At 43.6% G+C, this 25,450-nt stretch overlaps 1 protein-coding gene across 1 annotated transcript in view; it reads left to right on the plus strand.

Moving 5' to 3' along the window:
- The first annotated feature begins 5,111 nt into the window (after positions 1–5,111).
- Positions 5,112–25,450, plus strand: part of LOC145348984 (transmembrane protein 182-like) — a 65,043-nt gene continuing 44,704 nt past the window's right edge. The window contains exons 1-2 of the mRNA XM_080197160.1: positions 5,112–5,473; positions 24,309–24,440. Of these exons, the coding sequence (XP_080053286.1) occupies positions 5,330–5,473; positions 24,309–24,440 (276 nt within the window). The 5' untranslated portion in view covers positions 5,112–5,329. The remainder of the gene's footprint in view (positions 5,474–24,308; positions 24,441–25,450) is intronic.

Raw genomic sequence — 25,450 nt, forward strand, 5'->3', positions numbered from 1 at the left:
ACAAGAGTGAGCTGTGACATTGATAGATAGCAGCAAGTGCCTCAGCCATGGAGTGCAGCTCCCGCAGCAATGCTCGACGAATATCCTGGACCAAGGTCTCCACAGTGGTCATGACCCAATGAGCGTTCGGCTTGGTGCATTAGCATGTTGGCACTATCACCTCAGTCGGAAGGCAGACAGACTCCTCCATTGAGCTGGGAGTGCAACAGACTTCCCTTCTCGATGTTCCTGAGTTTGCCTTTGCAGCTCTGGCAACTGAGGCATGACTAGGTTTAGAGGCTCCTCATCTGCTGATTCCTGGTCTCCAGCAGTTCTCCAAGTGCCAGGGGTGTCCCTGCTCACCAGATTGTGACTCTATGGCTACTCATGAACTCAGTGCTGGGTGTGGGTGATCACTGATGGGTCAATAATGTTGGTCTGTTGATTAATCTTCTGTAATGTTTTCAGGGCTGGAGTCCAGGATCTGGCTGTTGACCCCCTTTTTGAGATGTGCCAGTGAAAGAAAGATTATTAGTAACGTGTCTAAGAGACAAGCCTGTTTGTGATAATAATAAATAAACTTTTTGTTGTGTGGCAGCTTTCTTGCACAAAGACGGATGGAAAAGTGTAAGCAGGATACCTCCCAGTCCAGATGGTGAGGGAGCCTGGAATATGTGGGCGCTGAGGATCAGGACATGACCCTCAGGGGAGATAAAGGTGTGTGTGGGAGAGTGAGCTGGCAATGAGTGAGAACTCTGTAGACGTGTGAGTTGAGAGTAATAAGAGTTATTACATGCTAATGCACCAAGCTGAACACTCATTGGGTCATGACCACCGTGGAGACCTTGGTCCAGGATATTCGTCGAGCATTCCTGCGGGAGCTGCACTCCATGGCTGAGGCACTTGCTGCTATCTATCAATGTTACAGCTCATTCCTGTTGTCACTCCCTCTCAAGGAGATAGCCAGGGACCTTTTGGCACTCATTGGGAAGAAGATCAATAGGTACACACCCCGGGGGCCATCCAGCCAGGTTAGGGGTAGATTTACAATGAAAATATTGCACCCAGCTAAGAGATCATTCATCCTCTTTCATCACTGGGTGTCTGTCCTCTTTTGGAGGTGCTGGTGCTGATCACAACTGCCAGTGCCTCCCATGCTGGATTTGTTACCTTGCTTGGTGGACTTGGCCCAGAGTGAGAGGAAGGACATTGTAGTGGGTCTCCACTGTGTCCAGCTGGTGCTCGAGGGAGGCATTGTAAAATTTAAGGGCAGTTCCCAGTGGCTTCCTGTTTCTTGAGGAATTCTACTTCTGAGCAGGGCAACTTTTAAATATGATGCCCAGATTGCTGAAGCTCTGAGATCGCAGTATGGTGGGTGAATCAGAGACTACCAGCCAGCAATATGGGGAGAAACCCATGCCCCTGCATTGAAACAACATGTCACACAATACTGTCGCCAGCAGGTCAAATACCACTTTACTCACCCAACATATAACATTGCTGATTCCTGGGATGATTCTGCCCTGAATCTATTTGGTTACAGCTAAGAGACAAAAGAGATACCATTGCATTATTGTATGTACACAATAGGCCACCGACTAGTGGTAAAGACATAAAGAGAAATTTGCAGGGAAATTAGAGAGAAGTGCAAAACTATAGTGATAATGAGGGACATTAATCTTCCTGGGAGAGCCTGGAATAATGCAAAGGGTAAATGGGGAAAGATTATCTGAAGTGTGTTCGGGAGAATTTTAAACATATGTTTTCTGGCCCAATGAGGAAGAAGGCATTGCTGGATTTGATTCTGGGGAATAAAGTTGTCATTAGTGGAGTATTTAAGGAATAGTAATTATAGTATTACAAGATGACTGACATGTCCTTGAGACATGAAATAGAATCCCTACAGTGCAGAATTATGATTTGATATATTATTGTCACATGTATTCGCATACTGTGAAAAGTATTGTGTCTGGCACAATACACAGACAAAGCATATCGTACATAGCGAAGGAAAGGAGAGAATGGAGAATGTAGTATTACAGTCATAGCAAGGGTGTAGAGAAATATCAACTTCGTGCGAGGTAAGTCCATTCAAAATTCTGACAGCAGTAGAAAGAAGCTGCTCTTGAATTGGTTGGTCCGTGACCTCAGACTTTTGTATCTTTTTCCCAACGGAAAAAGGTGGAAGAGAGTATGTCCAGGATGTGGGGCATCATTAATTATGCTGGCTGTTTTTCTGAGGCAGCAGGAAGTGTAGACAGTGTCAATGGATGGGGGGCTAGTTTGAGTGATGGACTGGGCTTCATTCACATCCCTTTGTAGTTTCTTGTGGTCTTGGACAGAGCAGGCGCCATACCAAGCTGTAATATAACCAGAGAAAATGCTTTCTATGGTACATCTGTAAAAATTGCAGAGTTGTAGCTGACATGCCAAATTTCCTTAGTCTCCTGAGAAAGCAGAGATGTTGGTGGGCTTTCTTAACTTTAGTGTCCACGTGGAGGGACTGGAACAGGTTGTTGGTCTGGCCCATCGATTCTCCACTGACAACAATCCCACCCAGGCCCTATCTTCATAACCCCACATACTTAACCTGTTAATGCCCTAATACTAAGGGTCAATTTAGCATGGCCAATAAACACAATCTGCACACACATCTTTGGAGTTGGTAGCCTATTGTGTATACTCAGGATCATAAACTTTTTAGTTAAACCATACATTTTTGCTTATTTAAAATGTGGACCTTGCCTAACCAAAAGATGGCTGCTACAGGCCACATGATCCACAAGTTGGCTTTGCTTCTAGAAATTGCCAACAGCAGTTTCAGGACAAAGGCTCAACCATTGTTCTTGTGGATTCTCACAGCTCCATTGTGAGGACATAAGAACATAAGAAATAGAGAGGACATAAGAACATAAGAAATAGGAGCAGAAGTAGACCATCTAGCCCTTCGAGTCTGCCCCTCCATTCAATAAGATCATGGCTGATCTGAAGTGGATTTGAAGTGGACATACTACAATAAATGATCTGTCTCCTCAGCCTGGTCTGATAACAAAGAGGAAAACATTGATATGCATTGTACTTGCCTAAAAAGCCATCCTCTATCTCTTAAACTGAATACTGAATTTTGACCAGAGGCATAGAAACTGCTTGCTGGCCTGCAACTGACTCACTAAGAAGCAATGCACATGACCAAAGCTTAACCATGACCTGGGCAACATGGTAGCACACCGGTTAGTGCTGCTGCCTCACAGCACCAGGGACCCGGGTTCAATTCCTGGCTTGGGTCACTGTCTATGCAGAGTCTGCACGTTCTCCCCATGTCTGCATGGGTTTCTGCTGGGTGCTCTGGTTTCCTCCCATAATCCAAAAGATGTGCCGGTTAGGTACATTGGCTATGCTATGTTCTCCCCCAGTGTCCCCAAAGTGTGGTAACTGATGGATTTTCACATTGTCAATGTAAGCCTGCTTGTGACATGAATAAATAAGCATTAAATCTTTAAACTTCTGACCTTCAGAAAGTTTTAATGTTACATTTCCAGACTTGCAACTCAGTCAGTTGTTAAGGATTTGTGCTCATTTGCCCTGATGCAAACATCAGGGCAAGACTCCAGGCTGTTTGAGTCTGTTTGAGCGGTTCCTCTCTGGAAATTTCTGGTTACTGTTTGCCCAGCAAACTCAGATCACTGGCTGGAAATTTCTCGTCCCATCCAGAGTGGTAATTGTAACAGGTGGGACAGAAAATTCAGCAGACCATTTAAAGGTCTGCTATCCTTGGGCAGGAATTTCTGGTTGTGGCGTGTGTGTGGCTGGAAAATCCCGCTCTCTCAAAATACTGCAGGTGCTGGAATTAAAATGGAAAATCTTGGAAAATTTCAGCAGGTCCTCCAGCATCTGTGGAGTGGAGAGAGAAACAGATTTAACATGATCTGAAGAAGAATCATATGGACTTGAAACGTGAACTCTTTTGTGTTTTCATCCCTTGTATATCAACCTCATCTCTGAAGAAAAGCAATATAAACTAAAAATACAATTCAAGGAGGTGGTGGGGTGCAGGGTTGGGGGGGGGGGGGGGTGGGTGCGTGGTGTGTGGGGTGGTGAGTGGAGCGAGAAAGAGACCTGGGGTTAAATGAGCACAAATCCTTGAAGGCGGCAGGACAGGTTGAGAAACTGATTATAAAAGCTTACAGGATAATGTGCTTTAAGGGCTGGAATTCTCCGAATGTTCACGCCTGTGGGATTCTCTGGTCCCATTGCAGTGAACAGAGATTTTGTTGAGCATCAATTCTCAGTCCTTGCTGGCAGCAGGAATTGGGGCATAGACGGCCAGAGAAAACCTCCTTATAGAGTACATAGAATACCAAAGCAAAGACATTTTGATGAACCCAGGTAAAACCACTTTGACGAAGGCCATCTGGACTCAAAACGTCAGCTCTTTTCTCACCTTACAGATACTGCCTCACCTGCTGAGATTTTCCAGCATTTTCTCTTTTGGTTTCGCAAGTTTGGCCTCAACTGGAAAATTGTGCCTAATCCTGGCCACTGCCGTTTCGAAAGGATTTGAAAACTTCAGCGAGGGTGCAGAAAGGATCTACCAGATTTTCCATCATCTGGATAGGTTGGAGAAGACAGCTTTGTTTTCCTTAAAGAGAAGGTTGAAAGCAGATTTGATGGATCTGTTCAGAATCATGAGATAAAATGCAGTGTGTGTGTTGTGGGGTGGGGGTCTGGGCCGGGGGGAGGGGGGGTGGGGTTTGAGGGGAGCCAAATTTCTTGTGTACTGGGGTGACCCAGATTGCCACAAACGACCTCCTTCTGTATCACAGCAGTTCTGATGAGAACTCTGCAAGTATTAGTGAATAATGCTCCACTCAAGCCTCATTCATTTTTATCCCATTTGATATTCCTGCCTTATGTTCCCTTCAAACGATTCTCTGCAAGTCACCTTAACCACTTTGTGTGACAAGTCAGTATCTGAATAACAAAGTTTCCCCTGAATAACTAGCTTAACTGTATGGACCTGTACTTTCGATTCTCATGGGGGAAATCACATTATAATCTGATCCGTGCACGCATTTCTTTGGAATCTTCAATTGGACAGACAGACAGCGCGCTTCATGGGGTGCAAAATACTTGAACCAAGGCTGAATGAGAGATAATTGCCGGAATTTGCTCGTAACTGGACTGATTCTGGCTGACATTGTCAGTGCTGTGGGAGAGTGCGAGTTTTCCGGAACTATACACACGGCGGAGGTACAAGAGCTCCGAGTTCTCTCTCTCTCCCTCACACACAGCCGTGCTGCTGCTGCTGGAGTGAGTCAGTGAGGGATCCTCCACACACCGCAGCGGCACCATGCAGCAGCTCAGATTGATTCTGCACTGTGCCAGGCTCAGCGCTGCTATCGCCTTCGTCTTCTGCTTCTCAACTTCGTGCACCAACTACTGGCTCCACGCCATCACCTACCCGGGCACCAATGATACCGCGGTGGCCAAGCTGGTGAGTCTCAGTCATCAAAAATGTAGGTTGTGTAGAACCCTGAGCCTGAATGAGGATCCAAGGATTGAAGCTGCCCTCCTGCCGGACCTCACCTGTTAGTGCCCCTCTCCCCCACTTTTCACACACCCTCCCTCACTCCTACTTTCCATAGACCCTCCCTCACCCACACTTTCATCCGTCCCTCCCTCCGTCTCTCCATTTTCTCCAGATCCCCCTCTCCCTCACTTTCACCAGTCCCCTCCCTCCCTCTCTCCCACTTTCTCCGGACCCTCTCTGTCCCCAACTTCCTCGAGATCCTCCCTCACCCCCACTTTCCACAGACCCTCCCTCACCCCCACTTTCACCAGTCCCTCCGACCCTCTCTCCACTTTCTCCAGATCCTTCCTCTCCCCCACTTTGGCTGGTCCCTCCCTCCCTCTCCTCCACTTTCTCCAGACCATCCCTTTCTCCCTGTCCCCAGTTTTCTCCAGACCCTCCCCCTCTCTCCCCCACTATCCCCATGCCCTCCCTCTCCCCCACACACCTTCTCCAGACCCTCCCTCTCTCCCACTTTATCTGGACCCTCCTTCCTTCCCTCACCCCCACTTTCTTCAGACCCTCTCTCCCTTTCCCCCACTTTCCAAAGACCGTCCCTCGCCCCACTTTTCATGGACCATCCCTTATCCCCACTTTCCATGGACTCTCCCTCACCCCCACCTTCGCCGGACCACCCTGCTCCCCAATCCCTGTTTTCCTGCAGCTCCCGTCACCACCCCCGTCCCGTCCCGTCCCGTCTCCCTGAGGGTGGATGTTACAGGGACTGTTTACCTACAGTCTGTTTGAGTACCAGATAAGCGCTTTCCACTGTAAATCTTTAACTTTTAAACATCGAGTGAAATGTCATACCAGAACTTGAACAATTTGTGCGGGTTCTTTTTAAGCTCTGAAAAAAAGTTAGCACTTTTAACTGTCGGATTTGTTGTGTGTTTTTCAGAGCTTGTTACATTCTGAGACAGCCCACTGTTGTGTGTGTGGTTGCGAGTGACCCATAGGGAAAAGACTGGGCACTGTTTTGTGTGGTAACGCGTGTCCAAAATATGGAACAGACTAGCCACTCATTGGCTTCCACAGCTCGCCAGGAACAGATTAAAGTGGGAGACTTGCCCCTTCCCAGATCCATGCAGCTTCTTGGAAATCTGGATCTGATCAACATCTGATTTCACTTAAATATTGGCTATACAGACTCCTTTGAGAGGGCAGCAAGTCCATAGTTTATTTACAAGAGCTAATCTGCACAACCCTCCCTCCCTCTTTTTCCAAATTATTTTTTCCCCACAATCTTTTTCCAAATCAATGGGTGCTATTCTGATTGGCAGTTGGTGACCAGTGGAATGCCACAGGGATCGGTGCTGGGGCCTCAACTATTTACTATTTATATAGATGATCTGGAGGAGGGGGCTGAGTGTAGGGTGACAAAATTTGCTGATGACACGAAGATGAGTGGTAAAGCAAATTGTGTGGAGGGTGTGGAAAATCTGCAGAGGGATCTGGATAGGCTGAGCGAGTGGGCAAGGACCTGGCAGATGGAGTATAATGTTAGCAAGTGTGAGGTTATCCACTTCGGCAGAAATAATAGTGGGAGGGATTACTATTTAAAGGGCAAAAAACTGCAGCATGCTACGGTGCAGAGGGACCTGGGGGTCCTTGTGCATGAGTCGCAAAAACCCAGTCTGCAGGTGCGGCAGGTGATCAAGAAGGCGAATGGAATGCTGACCTTTATAGCGAGGGGGATAGAATATAAAAGTAGGGAGGTCTTGCTGCAACTGTACAGGGTACTGGTGAGGCTGCAGCTGGAGTACTGTGTGCAGTTTTGGTCGCCGCACTTGCGCAAGGATATTTTGGCCTTGGAGGGAGTGAAGAGGAGGTTCACTAGGCTGATACTGGAGATGAGGGGGTTGGACTATGAAGAGAGACTAAATAGACTGGGTCTGTACTCGTTGGAGTTTAGAAAGATGAGGGGGGATCTTATGGAGACGTATAAGATAATGAAAGGGATGGATAGGGTAGAGGTAAAGAGATTCTTCGCCCTTAGAAAGGATAGCAGAACGAGAGGGCACAGCCTCAAGATAAGGGGGGGGCAGTTTAGATCGGAGTTGAGGAGGAACTTCTTCACTCAAAGGGTGGTGAATCTCTGGAATTCTCTGCCCATTGAAGTGGTGGAGGCTACCTCGCTAAATATATTTAAGTCACGGGTAGATAGGTTTTTGGTAGGCAAGGGAATTAAGGGTTATGGGGAGAAAGTGGGAAAGTGGAACTAATTCACTTCAGATCAGCCATGATCTTATTGAATGGTGGGGCAGGCTCAAAGGGCTAGATGGCCTACTCCTGCTCCTATTTCTTATGTTCTTAAATTATTTGGTTGAAACGGCAAAGGGTGAATTGTTGCAGAGGTCAGAAGAAATGCTAAAATGTGGGCAATCAGTTAACTTGTTTGACTTTCACTTATCAGTTAATGGTGAGGAAATGCCATACATAATAGTAAGGTAGTATGATACTTAACAGCAATTACTAAAAGGAACAAAAAACTGAGTGTAAGTTGATTTTAAAAAGCCACATTCACAGTTGCCACTGCAGTACTATCTGCAGCGTAAATTGTCAACATGGTCATACCTGAGACCCTTTACCCTGATATTAAAAGCTGCACACTCTGTAACACAATGCAAATACTTGAGATGCATAAACATAGTTATATAGTTCAACACATTCATAATTTGATTTATGTGAAACTTGTTGATGTCGTGCTAGCCACCAGATTGCTGCCTGTGTGAGGGGGCATCGCACTGAGCCCCTTGCTCTTTGTGTTTAATATCTATGATTTGGACCTGAATGAGGCAGGGGAGAGGGGGTGCACAATTAAAAAAATTGTTGTGTGGTCGATAATGAGCAAGAAAGCTATAAACTGCAGAAAGCTATCAATGGACTAGTTGGGTGAGCAGAACAGTGATAAACAGAAGTCAATCAGCAGGGCACAATAAATAGTGGGATGCTGAGAAGTGTAGAGGAACAGAGGGACTTGGAGTCCAGATCCATAGATCCTGAGGATGGCTGGACGGATGGTCAAGAAGAGATATGCCTTTAATGGTTGAGACATAAGTTAAAAAGCTGGAAGGTCATGCTGAAACTGTATAAAACACCTCAAATACTGTGTGCCGTTCTGGTCATTGCATTCATATAGGAAAAATGTAATTGAGCAGGAGATGACACAAAGGAGATTCACAAGGATATTGCCTGGACTAGAGAATTTTAGTTATGAGGAAAGATTGGATAGATTAGAGTTCTTTACTTTAGAAGTGAGGCATCTGAGGAGAGATGTGATTGAATTGTATCCATGATGTGGAGATGCCAACGTTGGACTGGGGTGGGCACAGTAAGAAGTCTCACAACACCAGGTTAAAGTCCAACAGGTTTATTTGGAATCACAAGCTTTCAGAATACTTTGCACTGGCCTTCATCAGGTGAGTGGAAAGGTGGGTTCACAAACACGGCATATATAAGCAAAGACACAATTGCAAGATAATGTTTGGAATGCAAGTCCTTACAGGTACAGACAGTGAGAGTGGAGAGAGGGATAATCACAGGTTAAAGAGGTGTGAATTCTCTCAAGCCAGGACAGTTAGTAGGATTTTGCAAGTTCAAGCCAGATGGTGGGAGTTACATGTAGTGTGACTTGAGCCCAAGATCCCAGTTGAGGCTATCCTCATGCGTGCAGAACTTAGCTGTCAGTTTCTGCTTGGCAATTCTGTGTTGTTGTGTGTCAAAGAATCACTGAGCAGATAAATGATACTATATAATTGCAGTGGCCAATTATAATAATGAGACATAATAACTATCAGGCTAATAATTTTAACAAAAAGTCCATTTCATATATAAACACCAAAGAACAACATTCCAACATGCCACAATCTCATTCCATCAAGACAACTGGCTGCAGGCCACCCCTTCATATTAAGGTTACATAGAACATAGAACACTACAGCACAAACAGGCCCTTCGGCCCACGAGTTGCGCCGATCACATCAACACCTACCAATCCACAGACCTATCTATAACCCCCAATCCCATTAAATCCCATATACTCATCCAGAAGTCTTTTAAAAGACCCCAGCGAGTTCGCCTCCACCACCACTGACAGCAGCCGATTCCATTCACTCACCATCCCCTGAGTGAAAAACTTACCCCTAACATCACTTCTGTACTTGCCTCCCCGCACCTTTAATCTGTGTCCTCTCGTAGCGACCATTTCAACCTGGGGAAATAGCCTCTGAGAATCCACCCTATCTATTCCTCTCAACATTTTATAAACTTCTATCAGGTCGCCTCTCAACCTTTGTCTCTCCAGGGAGAAGAGTCCCAGCTCACTCAACCTAACTTCATAAGGCATGCCTCCCAGTCCAGGCAACATCCTTGTAAATCTCCTCTGTACCCTTTCAATAGCTTCTACGTCCTTCCTATAGTGAGGCGACCAGAACTGCGCACAGTACTCCAAGTGAGGCCTGACAAGGGTCTTACAAAGTTGCAGCATTACCTTCCGATTCCTAAACTCAATCCCTCGATTAATGAAGGCCAGTACACCATACGCCTTCTTGACCACATCCTCCACCTGCGAGGCCGATTTAAGAGTCCTGTGGACCCGGACCCCAAGACCCTTCTGCTCTTCAACACTACTAAGACTCCTGCCCTTGATAGTGTACTCGTTCATCCCATTGGTCCTGCCAAAATGGACGACTACAGATTTATCCGCGTTGAAGTCCATCTGCCACTTCTCCGCCCAGTCCTGCATCCTATTTATGTCCTGCTGCAATTTCTGACATCCTTCCAGACCACCCACAACACCACTGACCTTCGTGTCATCGGCGAACTTACTAACCCATCCCTCCACTTCCTCATCTAGGTCATTTATGAAAATGACAAACAGCAAGGGTCCTAGAACAGATCCCTACATACCCAGCACTATGTCAATTGGACAAAGACTGAGATGTATGTAGTGAAATGTCAGGTGCAATACAAGTCTAGTACCTACCCTTAAAAGGCAATGACCCCACTTATGTGGTTAGTCAATATACTGGCAGCAAATGAGGTAAGATACAATATCAATGTAAAAATAGAGACCTACACGCATGCGATGGAAAATGAAAATCCAGCAGTCTGGAACAGCTGCAAAATGTAACACATAAACAACAGTAAGAGCTGCAAAGATTTACATGAAAAAGAGACTTATAATGGTATTAAAGCTAACAGTAACATTTTGCATTAATATATCAACAAGAGAGTGATTAGGGAAAACGTGAGCCGAGTAAAGACAGACGCAGACTACATTATAATCATATGTCGTACTTGCTAAATGAGTACTTTGCACTGGCCTCGCAGTAGAGGAAGAGGAAAAGTATCATTGGTACAAGGTAAACAACCATGAATCAATAGGTGGAACTTATTGAAATCAATCAGTTTAAAAATCGCAATGTTGAAAATAACACGGCTTAAGCTATCACCAGGATCCGATAGTTTCCAAGTCACGGTATTAAATAAAGGAAGTTATGGAATTACAGATGCATTAATTCTCCCAAAGCTATATAGATTCAGGAAGTTGAATGGAAAACTATCCAAGAAGGGTGAGGAAGAGAAGCAGGGATGGAATTTTATGGTTCTGGCAGTGGGCCTATCCTGTTGGCTGGCAAGCTGATAGCAACCCCACCATAGCGATTTCTGGGGCTTCATTGGAATTAAGTTCCAGTCAGGGAGTCTTCTGGCCTCAGGGTTCTTGACTCCTACAGGTGTTTCTCCTGCATGCTGGATGACCTGCCCCCCAAGAGCTGTTGGCCAATCAGAGGTGTGTAGTTGGCCCTTACAAGAGGATTGTAGCTGGAGCCCAGAAGTGGGACAGAATTGCCAGGGTCAGTTCAGGGAAGCCCTGGTGAGGCTGTGAGAGAGAGGTTGGTACAGAGGGTGTCTTTCTGTTGGTCCCTCTTTTGCCACCACATGGTCTCTTTGTTGGACACAGGATGCCTGGGAAGGAGGCTCCCTGACTCCAACAGGCTTCAGGCATTCCTGCTGGTGTTTACCGAGTGGTTTGGCCACATGCTGTGACTCCTACCAATGATGTACTTTTCACGTGACCTTAGGGCTACAGTTAGTCTCTGCCATGACATTTCTCAACACTTCCCATCCTAGAGTGAATTGATGGATTTCTGGAAGGCAATGGGTTCTCTACCCTGGGCTTTCCTGCCTGATTATATGTCCCCGCCTCTTGGCCTCACAGCTACGGGGGTAGTAAATTCCACCCCAAGTAGTTGTATACCTGTCTGTCCAGTATCAGTTGTGGGTGAGTTAATATATTTTGTCGTGACTGAACACTTGGATACATTTGTGTCGATCAAAGAGTCTTCATAGATGTGCAAGTAGCGAGTCGTATTTGGTGAATGCGATACACCATTCAACACTCTGATCTTTGTTATCTAACTCACAACCAATTTCTAATCAATGAGTGTTGAAGATTTAAGTGTGTGTGTGTGTACATTACACAGTGGTTCCTGGAATTGTCCACCCCAGAGTTTGTTACAGAATCCTTCAATATTACCTGCCCTGCCAGCGAGAATGAAGAATCTCCATTCACAGAAATGGGTGGGGTTGGACAATTCCAGGCTTGATCTGATCTATTGGTTGGGGAATTGCTGAGGTTTGTTCATTCCATTGCATAGCATGTATGTATAGTCCTGCATTGTAGCTTCACCATGTTGATGCCTCATTTTTAGTTGTGGTTGGTGCTGCTTCTGGCATGCATTCCAAACTCCTCACTGAATCAAGATTGGTCCCTGGCTTTTTAGTAGGGTGGGGGACCATATTGGGCCACAAGATTTCACGTTTCAATTAAACACAATTCTGCAACACGTTATTGATGCCCAGTTCTGAGCTGCTCGATTTGTTGTGAGTTAATCCAATTCACATAGTGGTTGTGTCACATGACACAATGGAGGGTATCCTAATTGAAGATAAGGCTTAGTCTCCACAAGGACTAAAGGCTAAGATCAAGTGTAGTATCGACATGCTGCACTTGGTTGAAGTCATTGGGTTACATTTCAGCTTCATTTGAAGCAATTTTTTAAAGCGACATCTCGGCCATTTGACTAAGATGCCAATAAGATCAAGCCCTGGAGGAGGAGCTACACCTACTCCAGTCAGCTTGGATCATGTAGATCAAGCCCAAGACAGGAGGTGAGAGCCCTGTCTTGTCAGCTTGGATCGGGATGTCCCAACTTGTTGGGACTCTGAATTGGGTTTAATTTGACTTGATTGGATTGGAATAAAGTTTAAAAAAAAAATTAAACAACCAATAGAAGGCTATAGACACCACCCCTCCTCAATGTTGGCACTGTCTAGTGCATCAGTGCAAAAGACAAGGCTGAAGCATTTTCAGCCACCTTTAGCTGTAAGTGCTGAATAGTTGATTCACCTTGGTCTCCATCTGAAGGTTCCATTATCATAAATGCACATGTTTATATTGCACGAGAAGAGAGTGCTGATTGGTAGAGGCATTGCCATGGGGAATGCACTAGGAAATAGTTAGGTGCCAAGCTTTTATTTAAATTCAAAGCAGGCAGACTGACTTTGATTGGTCAAGGCATTGCCAAGGATGGCTGTCTCCGAGCTTCTATTTAGTTGAAAAAGGAGCAATGTTGGGACATGTACTTTCTCTCTGCGAAGGACAGGGCCCTGTGTGTGAATATATGTAGCTTCTAGCAAGTGTAAGATAGCCCCATTGTAAATCCGAAATTGGTTATCAGTGTAATTCTTAACAAAATCAGGACTATTCAACAAGTTTTTTGATACCAATCTGACGTCCCTCTGACCTTCCTCAATTTCTTTATTTTTATCACCATTCTCAACCTCCTCCAAATATGACATACAAAAAATTCTAAGTGCGGAATTTGCATGAAAACTGGAATAACTCCCGCAGAATTTTAGTGTGATTTTCAGAATGAATCTTTGACACTCTTGACTGCTGCAGAATGCCATAGCGAGATTCACACTGAAAATCAGTGGCGGAAGTTGTCCTGCTGGAGAGTTCAGCAGCATAGCACTAAGCAGGCCACTGCGCATGCACCGATCTGTTAGCATCGAGATAGGCGCACACGCAATGGCCCTGCACTGCCGGATTCCTGATCCAACCACCTCCCCCAAATCCCTCCCACCTCCCCCAAAGCAGCTCTGAACTCCCACCCCCACCCCAATGGCCAGTTCAATCACTCCCTTCCCTCCCTCTGCCAATGATCCCTATGCAGATTGGCAGCAGGAATCCCCATCCATCGGCCTTCTTATAGGCCCTGTCTTCTGTCTGGTGACATGGTAATGCTGGTTTAAGTATTTAAAATCAGCCCTATGCCCGAAATCGGATTACTCCAAAAAACCTGGAGATGCACAGAGGCTGCGGCAACCAGCCAGGAGCTCGCTAAATGATTTGATTTATTATTGTCAAGTGTATTAGTTTACAGTGAAAAGTATTGTTTCGTGCATGCTATACAAGGCATACCGCTCATAGAGAAGGAAACAAGAGAATGCAGAATGTAGTGTTATAGTCGTAGCTAAGGTGTAGAAAAGATCAATTTAATGCGAGGTAGGTCATTCAAAAGTCTGATGGCAGCAGGGAAGAAACTATTCTTGAGTCGGTTGGTACATGACCTCAGATTTCTGTGTCTTTCCTGACGGAAGAAGGTACAAGTGAGAATGTCCGGAGTGCGTGGTGTCCTTAATTATGTTGGCTGCTTTTCCAAGGCAGTGTAAAGTGCAGACAGAGTCAATGGATGGGAAGCTGGTTTGTGTGATGGATTGGCTACATTCATGAACTTTTGTAATTTCTTGCAGTCTTGGGCGGAGCAGGAGCCATACCAAGCTGTGATTCAACCAGAAAAAATGCTTTCTGTGTTGCATCTGTAAAAGTTGGTGAGAGTCATAGCTGACATGCTAAATTTCCTTAGTCTTCTGAGAAAGTAGAGGCACTGGGGGCTCTCTTAACTGTAGCATTGGCATGGGGGAACCAGGATAGGTTGTTGGTGATCTGGACACCTAAAACTTGAAGCTGTTGACTAATTCTACTTCGTCCCCATTGATGTAGACAGGGACATGTTCTCTTTTATGGTTCCTGAAGTCGATGACAATCTCCTTTGTTTTGTTGACATTGAGGGAGAGATTATTGTTGCCGCACCAAGTCACCAGATTCTCTATCTCATTCCTGTAATCTGTCTCGTCATTGTTTGAGATCCAACCCATTACAGTGGTATTGTCAGCAAACTTGATTATCAAATTGGAGCGGAATTTGGCACAGTCATAAGTGTATAAGGAGTATAGTTGGGGGTTGAGAACACAGCCTTGTGAGGCACTGGTGTTGAGGATAATCATGAAGGAGTTGTTGCCTATCCTTAGTGATAGTGGTCTGTGGTTAGGAAGGTCAGGATCCAGTGGCAGAGGGAGGAGCTGAGGCCTACCACAGAGTTTGGAGTTGAGCTTCATAGGAATAATGATGTTAAATGGCCTCTACTGATGTCTCCCAGCCCACTCCCTCTGCTAGAGCCGTGCAGCAGACTGGGAGAATTGCCCACAAAGTCTTTCATTTGAAAAGTGTCTCTCACAACCTCAGGGGATTCCAAAGTGATTTACTGCCAATAAAGTTGAGGTGAAGTCACTGGTTGGAGGGGGATGCCTAATGGAAAGGAATTGAGAGTTTGGCAGAGGATATGAGATTCAAGAGGTGAGACAGGTAAATACCATACTACCAGTAACAAGTTCAGCAAACAACTTCCAAAGCAAATGGAAGACTGAATTAAAGTAGAGTTTTGTTATTACTGAGCAAATTTTGGTAGGCAAAATGCCAGGAAAATATCAAAGTGTTGCTTCTGCTGCACAGTCTATTTTAACCATTATATGGTGGACAAAGAACTACAAGTAGACGTCTTGTTAGTACAATCAATATTTATTTAAACCCACACAATCAATAATTACCCATAAGAACATAAGAGCATAAGAAATAGGAGCAGGAGTAGGCCAACTAGCCCTTCGAGCCTGCCCCGCCATTCAATAAGATCATGGCTGATCTGTCGTGGCTCAGTTCCACATTCCCGCCCTCTCCCCATAACCCTTAATCCCCTCTCTTATAAGATACCCATCCAACCAATGATAAGTTATTTTACAGGGAAATACTAAAGTTCAAGGTCCAACACGAGACTTTGACTTAACTTTGCGTGACTGGCAAATATCCAAGCAGGTATTGGCCTTTATCTGTGCACTGGTCTCGGTAGTCATCTGTTTTGTCTGGTCCTTTGGTCTGGTCTGGTACTCTGGCTCTGGTCTTCCTTCTTTCTCGGGCATGGTGGCTCTCCTCGTGCTAGGTCGTCGCTGGCAATAGTCGTCATTGTTGTAGCCCATTTGTGAGTCAGAGAGAGAGATATTCCTAGTTGCGCAGCACCCTTTATACCCCGTTGGGTTTTGCACCCCTTTTGGCCATTGCCAATCAGTCAATCAGGACTTGATCACCCTGATAGATAAAGCTCAATCAGGCTGCCACACCAATCTCTGGGTGTGTACCCAACGGCCATGTATGCAGATGCTGGAGTCACATAGAGTTCACACCTTCCCCCCTAACAAGGGGTCATGATGCCCTTCTGTCTGGTAAACAACTCAGTTTGACCAGAAAGTTTCTTTGATCCTGGAGATGACCCATATCCTATGGATTCACATGTCCGGGTTGCAGCCTGTTTGTCCCTGTCTTTTAAACTGCAGCCTGTCATTTTAGCTGTTGCCTAATTGTCCCAAAGTGCTTTACAAATCGCCATTTTAGATGGCCCATTTGGCCACAGTCTCCCCTTTGATCCTGAACGCGAAGCATGATGGATCACAAACGCAGGATTAGTATCTGTCAGGAATTCCCCAGTCAAGTAAGGCCCAGGTATTGGCATGCACAGTAATAATACATCCCTACAACATGTACAGCATTAATTACCCACAACTACAAATAATCACATATTCTAAACACCATTTTAGGTTCAAAATTATGCACAGGACAATAATAAATGATTGATACAGATGCAAAAGGGAAATAACGTTTAAATTTGGATTTTGGAAGGTCATGCACCAAAAGTGCTGAAGAGGTCGGTTTAACTCTCCAAAATATTTGTAATTTAAAAATGATCCAAATTTGTGTAATAAACACTTTTTGTCGCAGTTACCATTTTAGATTTAAACTTCCACAGTCAAAACTCAAAATCTATCTCCTTCTAGCATACACATGCTATGTTCTTTTATGACCCAATTAACACAATGTAATCAAAGTACAAGTTAGAAGTAATTCAAATGATTTTCTACCAGTTTAACAAATCAGAGAGGAAACTTCTCTATCATTCTGTCTACTTTACCAATTTTATTTATGAGTAACATGATTTGCACAAAAGGTTTATTTGTTCCTCTTTTAAGCATTTTAACTCCTGTAACCCCAAATAACTAAGTACTGGGAAAAATCCTGTCATCTGTTGTAAAATCATTGACACTTTCCAGAGCCCTTAACTTTTCAATAACTCCCAACTTATTAGCATTTATCTACATTGAACTGAACAAACTTTACGTGTGAACATGAGGAACATGATGAACATTTAGTCAGTATAGGAAAGTCACAAAATAAACAGATATTACTTTGTAAATTTATCTCACATTCAAATGGTTACATCATAAACTGACAATATCTTTCAATGCATCCCTCTTTGAAACACAAAATCCATACAGACCCTCTTTTCATTACCCTTTATTTGTCAAAATTAAACCTATTTACCTCTTTAGAATTTAGGCAACTTCCCATTTATAAGTTAGTTATTTTGTGCACTCAATTTATTCTATCAATTAAATGTCAGAAACTGTAACACTTACGCATAACCAATCACTTCAGTTTGAAAGTTAACAGTGTGAAAACCTGAATGAGCCAAACTCTTCAAGTCTCAAATATCACTGGGTTGTGATAAACAATCTTGGAGTCTTGAAGCTGCTAGACTTGTTATTCACGGGCTACCTATTTAAAACAAAACACAAAAAAAAGCTTCCGGCTTGGAGCCAAATGAATTAATTTGGTCTCAAAATCTGTCAAATTAAAAAAAAATAAAATTTACAACCTCCAATGTATATAATTTTTTAATCGGCAAATTAGGAACAGAAGACGGTAAAATCTCTGCCAGTTTAAAAAAGAACAATGTGATGATGTCACGATTTCTTCAAGACAAAGGAAAGAGCAATGGTTTAAATCCTTTCTTAACAAAATTTAAACCCAGGATTATTCAAAATTCAAATTGGTTATTTCAAACTTCAATTTATGTACTTTGATTTTAAAATTTCAATATATTTTCCAAAAATTGTGTTCAAAGTAACATCACACTCACACACACACACACACACACACACACACACACACACACACACACACACACACACACACGTATATATATATTATGTATTTATATTCTATACGTCTTAAGCACAATCATGGCCATTGATTATACTCAAAAGGTTAATGAATTCTAAGAATTCATTTAAGTTTAATCCAATCCAATTTCCAATTTTTATTTAAATTCTGTATCAAATTTGTAAAATCACAATTTGGGGAAGAACATTAAAACATTACAAGAAACAACAACAAAAACATTGACGCAACCATTTTATTAAACACACACAGACACACATGGACGCTTCCAACATTCATTCCACTTGAATATTCAAACTTAACATTTTAAACTGGGATGAAGATAGAAACATAGAAAAAACTACAGCACAATACAGGCCCTTCGGCCCAGAAAGTTGCGCTGAACATGTCCCTACCTTAGAGATTACTAGGCTTACCTATAATCCTCTATCTTACTAAGTTCCATGTCCTTATCTAAAAGTCTCTCAAAAAACCCTATCGAATCCGCCTCCACCACCGTTGCCGGCAGCCCATTCCATGCACCCACCACTCTCTGCTCTGTGCCTACTCTCCAGCACCTTAAGCCTGTGTCCTCTTGTGGCAACCATTTCAGCCCTGGGAAAAAGCCTCTGACTATTCACTCGATCAATACCTCTCAATGTCTTATACACCTCTATCAGGTCACCCCTCATCCTTCGTCTCTCCAAGGAGAAAAGGCTGAGCTCCCTCAACCTATCCTCATAAGGCATGCTCCCCAATCCAGGCAACATCCTTGTAAATCCCCTCTGCAACCTTTCTATGACTTACACATCCTTCCTGTAATGAGGGGACCAGAACTGAGCACAGTACTCCAAGTGGGGTCTGACCCGGGTCCCTTATAGCTGCAACATTACCTCTCGACTCCTAAAAACAAATCCTCGATTGATGAAGGCCAGTACTCCATATACCTTCTTAACCACAGGTTCAACCTGCGCAGCTGCTTGGAGCATCCTATGAACTCGGACCCCAAGATCCTTCTGACCTTCCACACTGCCAAGAGTCTTACCATTAATATTATATTCTGCCATCCTACTTGGCGTGCCAAAATGAACCACTTCACACTTACCTGGGTTGAACTCCATCTGCCACTTCTCTGCCCAGTCTTGCATCCTATCAATGTCTCGCTGCAACTTCTGACATCCCCCCACACTATCACAACCTCCAACCTTTGTGTCACCAGCAAACTTACCAATCCAGGTCATTTATAAAAATCACAAAGAGTAAGAGTCCCAGAACACTGGGGCACTCCACTGGTGACCGACCTCCATGCAGAATATGACCCATTTATAACCACTCTTTGCCTTTTTTGGGCAAACTAGTTCTGGATACACAAAGCAATGTCCCCTTGGATCCCATGCCTCCTCACTTTCTCAATGAGCCTTGCATGGGGCACGTTATCAAATGCCTTGCTGAAGTCCATATATACTACATCTACTAAATAAACAAATAAAACATTTAAAGAAAATACAGAAAATTGATGAAGACAGTCACTTTCATTCTTCTTTTTCCAAAGTGTAATTAAATTCAAAAACAGAAGTAAATTCAAGAAATCTTACACTTAACTTTCAACATTTAACAGTTTTAACATTTCCTCAGCCCATTTGAAGTTAAACCAAAGTGTAAAGCATTGCATTTATTGCCCGCAAGACCAGCGAGCCTTACTTCTGTTCTAGGCAAAGTTTTGGAAAGGATTATAAGAGATAGAATTGATAATCATGTAGAAAAGAATAATTTGATTAGGAATAGTCAACACGGTTTTGTGAACGGTAGGTTGTGCCTCACAAATCTTATTGAGTTCTTTGAGAAGGTGACCAAAGAAATGGATGAGGGTAAAGCAGTTGATGTGGGGTACATGGATTTCAGTAAAGCGTTTGATAAGGTTCCCCACGGTAAGCTATTGCAGAAGATACGGAGGCATGGGATTGAGGGTGATTTAGCAGTTTGAATCAGAAATTGGCTAGCTGCAAGAAGACAGAGGGTTGTGGTTCATGGGAAATATTCATCCATGAGTTCAGTTACTAGTGGTGTACCGCGAGGATCTGTTTTGGGGCTACTGCTGTTTGTCATTTTTATAAATGACCTGGATGAGGGCGTAACAAGATGGGTTAGTAAATTTGTTGATGACACTAAAGTCGGTGGAGTTGTGGACAGTGCGGAAAGATATTGCAGGTTACAGACGTACATAGATAAGCTGCAGACTTATCTGGGCTGAGAGGTGGCAAATGGAGTTTAATGCGGAAAAGTGTGAAGTGATTCACTTTGGAAGGAATAACAGGAATACAGAGTACTGGGCTAATGGTAAGTACTTGGTAATGTGGATGAGAAAGATCCTGGTGTCCATGTGCATTGATCCCTGAAAGTTGGCACCCAGGTTGATAAGGTTGTTAAGAAGGCATATGGTGTATTAGCTTTTATTGGTAGAGGGATTGAGTTTCAGAGCCATGAGGTCATGTTGCAGCTGTACAAAATTCTGGTGCGTACAGTTCTGGTCGCCACATTATAGGAAGGTTGTGGAAGCCTTGGAAAGGGTGCAAAGGAGATTTACCAGGATGTTGCATGGTATTGTGGGAAGGTCCTATGAGGAAAGGCTAAGGGACTTGAGGCTGTTTACGTGAGAGAGAAGAAGGTTAAGAGCTGACTTAATAGAGGCATATAAGATGATCAGAGAATTAGATAGGGTGGACAGTGTGAACCTTTTCCCTCGGATGGAGATGGCTATCACAAGGGGACATAGCTTTAAATTGAGGGATGATAGATATAGGACAGATGTCAGAGGTAGGTTCTTTACTTAGAGCATGGAATGCCCTGCCTGCAACAGTAGTGGACTCACCAACATTAAGGGCGTTTAAATGGTTATTGGATAAACGTATGGATGATATTAGAATAGTGTAGCTTAGATGGGCTTTAGATTGGTTTTATAGGTTGGTGCAACATTGGTGGCCAAAGGGCCTATACTGCACTGTAATGTTCTATGTTCTAAATACTCCACAAGAACAAACAGGCTTTAACAACTCCTGCTCTCAATCTAATCAACAACAATCACCTACATTCAACAAACAACAAGACCACACAAATACACTGAAATACAAAAACTAGTCACTTATTAGCTCAACCTTAGATTTTCTCTAATGATTTTCCATCTTGCCAATTTATTTATAGTATTTCCCAAGTTGAGAGAACATAGTTCCTTTCTCTCAAAATTCTGTAACACACACTACACACTCGCTCCTTTTAAAAAAAACAAAGGACCACTTGGGGTTCTTTGTGATGTTAATGAAGGTGTAAGCTCCTTACTTCACATGGTCTGTTTCAATGGGGTTCATGTACATAACATTTTCTAATAACACAAGACTATCCATTGATGGGGACGGTTAAGTTTGCATTCAGAACTGTATACAGTGCTGAGATTCTTTAAAACATTCATTCCTTCTAAATCAACAACATCTCCTGGTAAGTCACAGGATTCATCAGACCAGGGGCAAATTCTAGACTCACTGGGGGATTAGGTGCCTCTGGAAAAGGAGGTGAGGTTCCCAGTCAATGCCACGTGCAAAATGGGCATTCTTTTCTAGATACAATCTACAATCCAATCCATAAACACTATCTCCCTCAGACTGAACTGTCCCAAATATAGACAACATCCTTATCTGCATTGGCAACTGAGATTTTAATTGATTAATCTCCTGCTAGAACTTGGAGTAATCAGAACTTTAATTCTTTTCACTTACTTGATATACTTTAAACTGACTCATAGACAATATATTTACCTCATTGTTTTGTTCCTGCTTGTCTACTTTTCCACAAAATTACTTATTTTCTTCTCTTCTCAATTAACTCTCTCATAATTTCTAACTCTTCTTCTAACTTCATTTTCTCTGACTTCTCACCCTATAACTCTGCTAAACTAATAATCACAATAACTTTACTCAATTTCAACAAACATTTGCCTTTATCTCTCCCCAATCTGCATTGTCTATCTCCTCTTAATTCTTTTTCTGTTCCAAATAGTTCACAATGGCAATTTCTTTCTCACATTTGACTGCCCATTTTCCCTGAACTTTCCTTAGATCATCCCAATACTTCTGCCCTAGGGATTCCGGTCCCGCCTCAGTATTGGCACAAGATTCTGCCCATAGGGGCCACCCTTACTTCTCAACATATTCCTTGATTCCTGTTTCCCATATGGGACTCTTCTCTGTTTCTATACTGTTTCCTGCCATTCTATATTTAGTGACAAGGGGTAGGGAGTCGATTGGACTGCGGGTACGGCTTTGGGCTGTGTTCCTGTCCTAATCCCTCTGAGTTCTAATACAGACCTATGGAGTTTACCCTATCCTCCTTGTTAGTAACAATACATGCACAATACACGATTTCCCAAAAGCAGTTATTTGTCCAATAAGGTGTTTAGCTCTGAATTTTAAATAACCGTTCAATATAGATTCTGCGGGATTCGATTTTGGAACAACAAAGTTACTTCATTTTGATGTCCCACCGGAGTCACCAATTGTTGTGCCTGCTGCACAGTCTGTTTTACCCCTTATACGGTGGACAAATAATTGCGAGTCGACATCTGGTTAATTCAATCAATATTTATTTAAGACACACAATCAATAATCACCCACCCAACTAACAACAACTTAATCTTACATAAAAATGCTAGAGTTCAAGTCCAATACTTGACTTAACTTTGCGTGACTGGCAAGTACCTGAGCAGATATCGGCCTTTATCTGTGTGCTGGTCTCGGTCGTCCTCTGCATAGTCTGGTCCTTTGGTCTGGTCTGGCATTCTGGCTCTGATCTTCCTTCCTTCTTGGAAGTGATGGTTCTCCTCCTGCTGGTTGTCGCTGGTGATGGTCACCGGTGTCAGAGTTCGTTTGTGAGGTCAGAGAGAGGAGAGATTTTGGTTGTGCAGCACCCTTTATACCCCGTTGGATTTCGTGCTCCTTTTGGTCGTTGCCAATCAATCGATCAGGGCTTGATCACCCTGATCAATAAAGTCCAATCGGGTGCTGCCACACCAATCTCTGGGTGTGTCCCCAACAGCCACGTCTGGAGGTGCTGGGGGCATATAGGGTTCACACCTTGCTCCCTTATATCTGGTAAACAACCAGTTTGACCAGAAAGTCTCTGATCCTGGAGATGACCCATATCCTGTGGAATCACACGTCCGGGTTGCAGCCTGTTTGTCTCTGTCTTTTAAACTGCAGCCTGTTGTTTTAGTTCTTGCCCAATTGTCGCAGACTACTCAACCTTCAGGAGAACAGTGACCACGACATCACACAACCCTGCCAGAGCAACCCCTGCAAGTCATGCGGTATCATCAATATGGATGCCATCATCTCTTGTGAGAACACCCTCCATCAGGTACATGGTACACACTCTTGCGACTTGGCCAACATTGTCTACCTGATATGCTGCAGGAAAGGATGTCCTAAGGCATGGTACATTGGTGAGAGACCATGCAGACATTACAACAACCGATGAATAAACACCGCTTGACCATCACCAAGCAGGAATGTTCTCTTCCTGTCAGGGAACACTTCAGCAGTCGCGTGCATTCAGCATCTGATCTTCGGGTAAACGTTCTCCAAGGCGGCCTTCACGACACACGACAATGCAGAATTGCCGAGTGATTCGACTGATAGCCAAGTTCCGCATACATGAGGACGGCCTCAAATGGGATTTTGGCTTCCTGTCACACTGTCTGTAACCCCATGACTTGCCTGGGCTTGCAAAATCTCACTAATTGTCCAGGCTGGAGACAATTCACAGCTCTTTAACGTGTTCTTAACCCTCTCTCCACTCTCATTGTCTGTATCTGTAAAGACTTGATTACCTGTAAAGACTTGCATTCCAACCATTATCTTGTAAATTGAATCTGTGTCTGTGTTTGCCCTGTTTGTGAACACAACTCCGCAGTCACCTGAGGAAGGAGCCAGACTCCGAAAGCTTGTGCTACCAAATAAACCTGTTGGACTTTAACCTGTGAGACTTCTTACTGTGCTTACCCCAGTCCAACGCCAACATCTCCACATCAATGCAAGTTTAGCATAGCTTCCCTTCTTTTCAATTCTAGCCCTCTGGAAATTAAACCTAGTGCTTTGTTTGGTTTGTATTTGGTCCTGCTATCCTATAACTTATAATGCTGTAATTTTAGTCAGAGATCTCTTTGTTCCTCTACCCCGTCTGAACATGCAACCTCCAAGTAATAAACAATCTCCCTATCCTACCAAAATGGACTATCCTCACATTTTTCTGTATTGAACTTAGTTAGTCAATTGTTTGCTTATTTGATAAGTTTTATTCATGCCTTCCTGTAATTTGTTGCAGCACTCCAATTCAACTGGAACCAATCAGAATTACTCCAGTGAGAAAGACAATTTAACTGAAGTGATGCAGCCACTTGCCCAGAGAATGAAACCTGATAAAAAGCTCCCCAACTGGAGGAGATATCTTTTTATGGTAAGTTTGTAATGATGTACTTTCATGAACTTCATTTGTAACACAAAAAGGTATTTTATTAATCAGAAAAGCTGTACATTAGCACAGCAGCCACCCAGCTGCCCTACGTCCCTACATGGGTGAAATTTTCTCAAAGAAATTTTAAATGATGAACAGTGAGGAAAAACATTAGGTTTTCTCGCTTTTTTTCCAGCGAGGCAAGTAATGAGAATATATGGCACACTGCAGAATAGAAGCCATCGTGTGAATCTCACCAGTGGAAGGGGCAGTGAGGATCTGAAGATTAAAATTTTAAAGTTTCACATCTTGAGTATTTTGCTTCTCTATTTTTACTGCCAGGGAGAATAACGTCACACCTTTTCTGTTAGGATGAAGGCGCATTCCTGTCAGGATGAAGGCCAAATATGGCAAGTTTTGCGAACCTTGGATAACGAGAGATATTGTGAGCCTAGTCAAAGAGAAAAAGGAAGCATTTGTCAAGGCTAGGAGGCTGGGAACACTCAAAGCAAGTGTGGAATACAAGGAGAGTAAAAAGAAAATTAAGCAAGGAGTAAGGAGGGCTAAAAGAGGTCACAAAATATCATTGGCCATCAGGATTAAGAAAATCCCAAGGCTTTTTATGCGTATATAAAGAGCAAGAGGATAGCCAGGGACAGGCTTAGCTCACTTAACGACAGGGGAGGGAATTTACGCATAGAGCCAGGGGAAATGGGCGAGGTATTAAATGAGTACTTTACGTCAGTATTCACCAACGAGAGGGACTTGGTGGATGATGAGTCTGGGCGAAGGCCTGTAGATAGTTTGAGTCAAGTTGAGATGGAAAAGGAGTTATTGGGGTTCTTGAGAAACATTAAGGTAGACAAGTCCCCAGGGCCTGATGGAATATTTCCCAGAATACTGAAAAAGGCAAGGGAGGAAATTGCTGGGGCCTTGAGAGAAATCTTTGTATCCTCATTGGCCACAGGGGAGGCCTCAGAGGATTGGAGAATAGCAAATGTTGTTCCTTTGTT

The sequence above is a fragment of the Carcharhinus amblyrhynchos genome, chromosome 10, assembly GCF_965287045.1.
Source record: "Carcharhinus amblyrhynchos chromosome 10, sCarAmb.v2.hapA, whole genome shotgun sequence".
NCBI classification, from domain to species: domain Eukaryota; kingdom Metazoa; phylum Chordata; class Chondrichthyes; order Carcharhiniformes; family Carcharhinidae; genus Carcharhinus; species Carcharhinus amblyrhynchos.